We start from the raw sequence: 6,883 nt of genomic DNA, 5'->3' as shown, positions 1-6,883 counted from the left end.
CATTCTACAAGTAATACAATGCAAATAAAAAAAATATTTTGGTTATAGTATAAATTGCATCATTTAACATGAAACTTGCTATTTTGAGCCACATGATCTTTTAAAATATTTGTTTCTCCTACAAAAAAAATTACTACTCTTATCGTCGACGAAAGAATTATCACATTGTGGACGACATGAATTTCAATAAAATGATTGGTAGTGTTAGATGGAAAAGTACCACTGTAAATGTAAAGTATTAAATTGAGTGGTTATAAATTCAATGGTTATATATAAAGTGGAATAAGAGTCACATCAATGACAAATTTTGTAAATAATGAAAAATCGAAGGTTAATAAGACGGTGCGTTGTGTGGACCATATTACTATAAATGGACGTGACTATTTTTTTGTGAACGGACCAAAAATAAAATTGTGACAATTTTTTCGTGGACGGATAGAGTATTATAAATGATCAAATTATTACAATGATGATGTAAGGTTTAATAAGTATGAGTCTTTGTTTAAATCAATAGTTACACTATTCACAAGTTTTTATGTGTTTATTCATAAGTGTAGAAGATTGGAAGTACCAAGATTATTTAATTTTAAGACTTTACATTTTCAATTTATTTTTATTTTAATCTTCAAAATGTTCAATGTATAAAAGTAGTATAAGACTCTCATGTCATTATAAAAGTAGTATAAGACTCATAAAATAATTATACTCATATTCATATAGCTTAATAAATTCAAGTCTTCTAACACAAAAACTTGTGTTAGATCATCTAATAAGTCCAAATTTGTTAGATAGGCCTACACCCATCATCACATGACAGATCTAAGTCATTAATAATATCAAAGTGTTGTTATATTTTATATGATCAGACATCGTATTTTCACATTAATTATGGAATCAAGGCGATAGTGTATAATGGATCCGAATATATGGGTCATATCTAATAATGTGGGAAAAAACTTTTATTACTCCATCTGTTCCACTTTCATAGTCCTCTATTCCTTCTTGAGATGTCTCAATATATATACCACTTTCTAAATAAATTTTGCCTTAATTTTTTGTTTTCTAGAATAACTTTATTTAAAGTTTATAAAATTCACAATTTATAATTTTAATCTTTCAATTAATATAGTCAAACATAGAATAAATAAGGACAAAAGTGAACAATTGCATATAATTTATATTTTTCAAACAATACTAATTATATATATATATTTTTTAATGCAATTATATTTTCTTAATATGTGTGAAAAAGCAAAGTAGACTATATGAAGGGAGGGAACATAATTTTAAATTGTACTGAATATATTCACAAATTATATTGTTGCCAATACTAAACATTTACCATATAAAAACTAGGATTATTGACCGCTAAGTCACAAACTTTGGATTTATTTTGAATTTTTTTACGAATTTTGAAGTTGTTAAAAAATACACAAATGTAAGGATTATTGCAGTTTTCCCACAAATAAAAACTAATCAAAATTAAAATTGACGTGGAACCAATCCTATCACAACAAATGTAAAAGATGAGTGATGTTTACTCTATAAAGGTAAGCGATGCCCATTTTTCGATTGATGAAGAATAGAATGCCCCAAACAGGGTCTGCGTAATCAAGTCGAGCAGTTTAAATGACGCTTTCAAGGTTATCAATGATCCGAACGTGTGCACTTACGCCTACTTGAACTGTGGTAGTGTGGTTACACTCAAAGAAAGGAATTGTCTTCATTTTCACTCATAATTCAATAAACAATGGATGTCTGTAATGATGGTAGTTCAGATACTCAAATAATGGATGATCTTTTCACAAGTGGATATATAATTGCAGTAAATTGGTGCTGATTGAACTACCAAACATGTTCGATGATAGGAAAAAGATAAGCAAAGCACCTTCTTTATAGAACTAGAGTGTATCTAGGAGAAGAGATTTAAAAGGATTTTAGAAAGGCTAGAAAAATAAATAAATCTAAATCAAAATCTCAATGTAACTTGGGCAGTTCAATGCTCCCACATCTAAATCAAAAAGCAACATTGGAGTACAAAATTGAAAGTATTCTGGTCCAATCCCCAAAAGAAAGGCTCAGATGCAAAAATTGATCGTCTACCATTTAGATAATTCCTATTTTGTTAGCAACATCCAAAGCATCATAATCAGGTGTCAACCTAACATATGCCTTCTTAGTTCCATCCGGCCTGAAACAGAGCAGATCATAAATCAGTTACCATGAAGCAAAAATGAATTCGAAACCTTGTTTGTTACACAAAGTAGCATGAATGGATGATAGCTAACTTCTAAACAAAGTCATCTTGCATACTATGACTGCATTACCCAGCTTCAAGCAATAGTTCAGATGCACACGATATTAAAATTTTCAAGCTAATGTTGTTTATCACTAAAAATTCTAGATGAAAGTATTTCAGACAGTAACATTGAAAAACCTAACCATATTATGAGACAAAAGTTAAGACACAATCACAGGCCAACAGTTCAGATGCAACATGTAAATTGCAGAAAGATTGATGGAATCATCGTTCACCTGATAAGGGTGTTCACTTTCTTTGTCTGGATGTCATACATTTTCTTGACAGCGGCTTTGATCTTTTTCTTATCAGCACGAATGTCAACAATGAAAACTAGTGTGTTGTTGTCTTCAATTTTCTTCATTGCAGACTCTGTGGTGAGAGGGTATTTAAGAATCTGGTAGTGGTCAAGTTTGTTGCGAGGAACAGCACTAATACGAGGATACTTGGGATTCCTTTCCTTTGTCAATGTCTTCGGCCGATAGAAGGTAACTTTAGTGCGTATTTTCTTGGCCTTCTTCTTAAAGGTTGTTGCACCTGCTTTTACAGCCTTGGCCGCCTTTAAGGCTTGAGCCTTGGCATCTGACTTCTTACCTGTATCACCTGTAGATATACAAGCAAAAGCGAAAATTAGCAAACAAACAAAAGAAGGGGCTAGATTTCCATAACAATAATACAACCTCTTACCCCAAATCAGTAGTGCCCATCAACAACGGTAAGTAATGGCTAAAACCAATTGGGAAATGGGAATATAATGATTACCAACCCAAATTGAATGAGAGAAAAGTTGGATGAGAGAAAACTGTAGTTACAGTTTTAATATCATGATAATTTGTAGTTTAGCAAGAAACACAATGATAAACCAGAAACAACCAGGTAGATGGATACATATATGCTATGTTAAAGAGTGTTTTATATAAATATCATAAATAAATGATAACTCTAACCACTGTAGGACAGGGGTCTCTCACAATATTGTATCAAGGTTTAATCATGGATAAAAATGCAATTCTAAGTCAACCTCACAATGCAGCCAAACAAAATACTGATTTCATTCTCACATATTATCGGACCAATTCCTGAAATATCTATTAATCTACTCTTCAAGCAACAGCTCATTCAAATAACATTCACCCCAAATTTTGATTATCAGAATTGCAGTTTGTAGCTGCTTTCCCGAAATGGCAAGAAGCAATTCAGAATTTCTACCACAAAGACAACAATATTCTGAAAATCTGAAACCTAAATAGAAAAACTATCGTACCTTTAGCTGGAGCCATTTGAAACGGAAGTAACCCTAATGCAACTTTTTACCTGTACAAACATACAAATTAGATAACCCAATAGCTATAACTCAACCCTTTCCCGGGATATTTCACATCTAGGTAAATGCATTGAGCTAAACTCATATTCAAATTCGCAGGTCACAAGTAGAAATTTGTAACAAAGAAATTCACTTTCCCGTTTCAAGCACTTCAATTGACATAACTTTAACAAAGAAAATCCAAAAAGCCAGCAAGCAGACATACAAGTTTGAGCATTTTCTGCTCCAGAAAAATGGGGGAAAAAAACTATTTAATACGATTCAATGACAAATTGAGGATATCGGCATTTTAGCGTCAAATAAATGGAAGAGACTAGTTAATAAACGGTGAAGAAGAACGCAATAGAGCGATGACTAAACTAAGAAACAACAAAAAATGGAGCAAGGGATTAACTTGACGGTGGCGGTTAAGAGATGCAGAGTGAAGAATGGAAAAGAAGTTGCTTACTTTCTTCACCGCGGATGGAAGCGACGAGATGGTGTGCGGCGTGGGCTGAATGGGGGGACAAGTAGTTAATTAGGGTTAGGGTTTTCTTTTCGTGTTAAATACTCATCCGTCCCAATAATGAAGACACACTTCATTTGGACACAGAGATTAAAGAGAGGTAGTTTAGGTGATAAAGGATTGAAGCTCACGTCATTAGTGCAATTGATTAATTTTTGTTTATTGAATTAATTTACTTTTATTTTACATTTTATATTGATTTTTTTTATTTTAAAAATTCAGAATTTTGAAAATTTTAATTAATTTAATTATTCTTTATATTTTCGATTTTTCTGTTTGTAATTTTTTTTTAATTACTGTTTCTCTTCCAAAATCAAGGATCTTGCAATGGTCACAATCACAAGCAGCAAAGGGTTGAACACCGACACGACACGAACAATGGTCTTCTCCCACCACGCCACCAGAGTGAACATCACTCCAGACCTCAAAATCCCCTGTTGCACTTCTCACAATCACAACCTTTTTATCCTTAATTATTTCAATGAATCAAAATTCTTTCATATATGTAACTACTTACAACAATAGCTATTGTGAGAAGCCTAATATCGAACGCCTCTCGCCGCCCAAAATCGAACCAAGTCGAAGGGATTCCAGAAACAAGGCAGAGGGGTTCTCACCCAAAAATCGAACGCCTCTCGCCCAAAATCCAACGCCCCTGCAAACCCTAGCCACTAGAACCAGATCCGCCGGAGAATAGGAGAGGATGTGTGGCGGCTGTTCGGTCGGAGAAGGCGGCGGCGGCATACACAGAGGTCTTGAGAAAGAGAGACAAGCGAGAGAGATGAGCGAGAACCGAGAGGAAAAGAGAGAGGGGTCGGACAGAGAGAGATGCGAGGGGAGGAAGGAAGGCGGTCGGGGCGTGGCGCCGGAGCCGCCATCGGCCGGAGAAGGCAGAGAGAGTGGCGGAGAGGCAGAGAGATAAAGAAAGAATTTAGGGTTTTGTTTCGTATTTATAATGTAATTAAGGTGTAGTTAATTAAGTATTCTTATTCCCTAATTAGTTCCTTATTTAGAAGTGTGTCTTTATTAGTGGGACAACACAATAAGAAAAGTGTGTCTTAATTAATAGGACGGATGGAGTACTATTCACTGCCTGCACAAAGAGAAATCTTAATGAAAGTTGGCATGAATTATAAGAAAAGTTAGGGGTGGACCAAACTAATGAAAAATCGGTATATCGCACTTATCGTATTGAAAAAATATCGAAAATATCGAATTTTTGGTATACTGTAAATTTCGGTACGACATGATACCGTATCGAAAAATTTCGGTGCGATAACATTATCAATTTTCCTCATACCGCAGTATACCGTTATATACCTATACCACGGTATATATTGAAAAAACGGTATATACCAATTATTTCGGTATATATCAAACCGGCATACCGTATCGATTGAAATAATTTATATGTATATATATAATTAGTGATAAATTATGTATATATATATATATAATCATAATTATTAAAGAATTAATGACAACTTACAAAATATAAATTCATTAATAATTTTGATAATTTAGACATGAAACAATATATCAATAATTTTGGTACGGTATACCGCACTATTGGTACGATATCAGCATGAAAAAGTTCATACCAAATTTTTCGGTACACCGATCTTCAATATACCGAAGAGTTTGGTACGGCAACGGTATGAAAAATCTCATACCGCAATTTACGGTACAATATACGGTATGATGATTTTTTTTTGGCATACCGTATCGGTCCACCCCTAAGTAAAGTTACTTGTTTATGGAGTGAGGAGATCAAAAGTTCCACAAATTAAAAAAGATGGAGAAAATTAGGGAGAGAAATGATCCACAAATTAAAAGATAGTGGATTAATGAATTATAATATGTGTAAATATGTAACAATTTTAAAAGTAATAGTAGTGAGATTATTTGAAAAAAGAAGTTACAATTTTTTTTTTGTGGTTGGACGAAAATGATAAATTAAGACTTTTGTTTTTCATAGACGGACTGAGTAACTAATTCTATTTTCTTTTTTATTTATTTTAACTTAATAGTTCATTCATCCCATTAAAATAAGTTTAATTTCTTTTGAGTATGGATATTAAGAAACTTACTTATGAAGGGAAAAATGACATAGTCCACACCAATTAAGCATGTAATGAATATTGTTAATCTCTCAAAATGGAAAAACGAGCCTATTCTAGTGGGGCATCCCAAAATAGAAAACGAGTCTATTCTAGTAGGACAGAAGGAGTATTAAATTTAATATTGTACATTTCTCTTTTGGCTGTAAATTTATCATGAAAAAAATTCCACCCCTTAATTCTCTCATTTGATTTCTTCATTTTCTACAAAAAAAAAAAAAATACTCCCTCCGTCCCGGCTTTTGGTATCCAGTTGAGAACGGTACGGGTTTTAATAAAGTGATTGATGTGTTGTGAGTGGAATAAGGGTCCCACATTTTATGTGAGAGTTAAAATAATTAAAGTGGAGTAAGGGCCCCACCTACTTTTACCAAAAATAGAAATGGATACTAAAATGTGGGACGACCAAAAAATGAAAGTTGAATACTAAAAGTTGAGACGGAGGGGGTACTATTTTACATTCCTCATTTTGAGTTCAATGAAGAATAATATTATCACATTTAAAAAAATAGTCATATTTTATATATTTTTATAATTGCGACTACTTTAATCTTCCTTGTATCAAAATAGTTGATTCAATATTAATCCCATCAAAATATGTGGATCCTACACTTATATATATATATATATATATA

The 6,883-nt window shown here is 32.8% G+C and overlaps 1 protein-coding gene across 2 annotated transcripts; it reads right to left on the bottom strand.

The window, feature by feature from the left end:
• Window positions 1-1,935: 1,935 nt before the first annotated feature.
• Window positions 1,936-4,195, bottom strand: LOC131005131 (60S ribosomal protein L23a-like). Of its 2 annotated transcripts, none has more exons than XM_057931946.1 (4): window positions 4,072-4,195; window positions 3,564-3,613; window positions 2,536-2,902; window positions 1,936-2,191 (listed from the first exon to the last, which is right to left on the bottom strand). In XM_057931946.1, the coding sequence occupies exons 2-4, from the start codon at window positions 3,577-3,579 to the stop codon at window positions 2,107-2,109; spliced, it is 468 nt and encodes a 155-aa protein (XP_057787929.1). In that variant the 5' UTR covers window positions 3,580-3,613; window positions 4,072-4,195; the 3' UTR covers window positions 1,936-2,106. The 2 variants fall into 2 exon arrangements, with proteins under 2 accessions (XP_057787929.1, XP_057787930.1); XM_057931947.1 differs by having other exon boundaries at window positions 4,018-4,137.
• Window positions 4,196-6,883: the final 2,688 nt, after the last annotated feature.

The sequence above is a fragment of the Salvia miltiorrhiza genome, chromosome 1, assembly GCF_028751815.1.
Source record: "Salvia miltiorrhiza cultivar Shanhuang (shh) chromosome 1, IMPLAD_Smil_shh, whole genome shotgun sequence".
Lineage (NCBI taxonomy): Eukaryota > Viridiplantae > Streptophyta > Magnoliopsida > Lamiales > Lamiaceae > Salvia > Salvia miltiorrhiza.
This window is presented reverse-complemented; position numbering and strand designations above follow the sequence as displayed.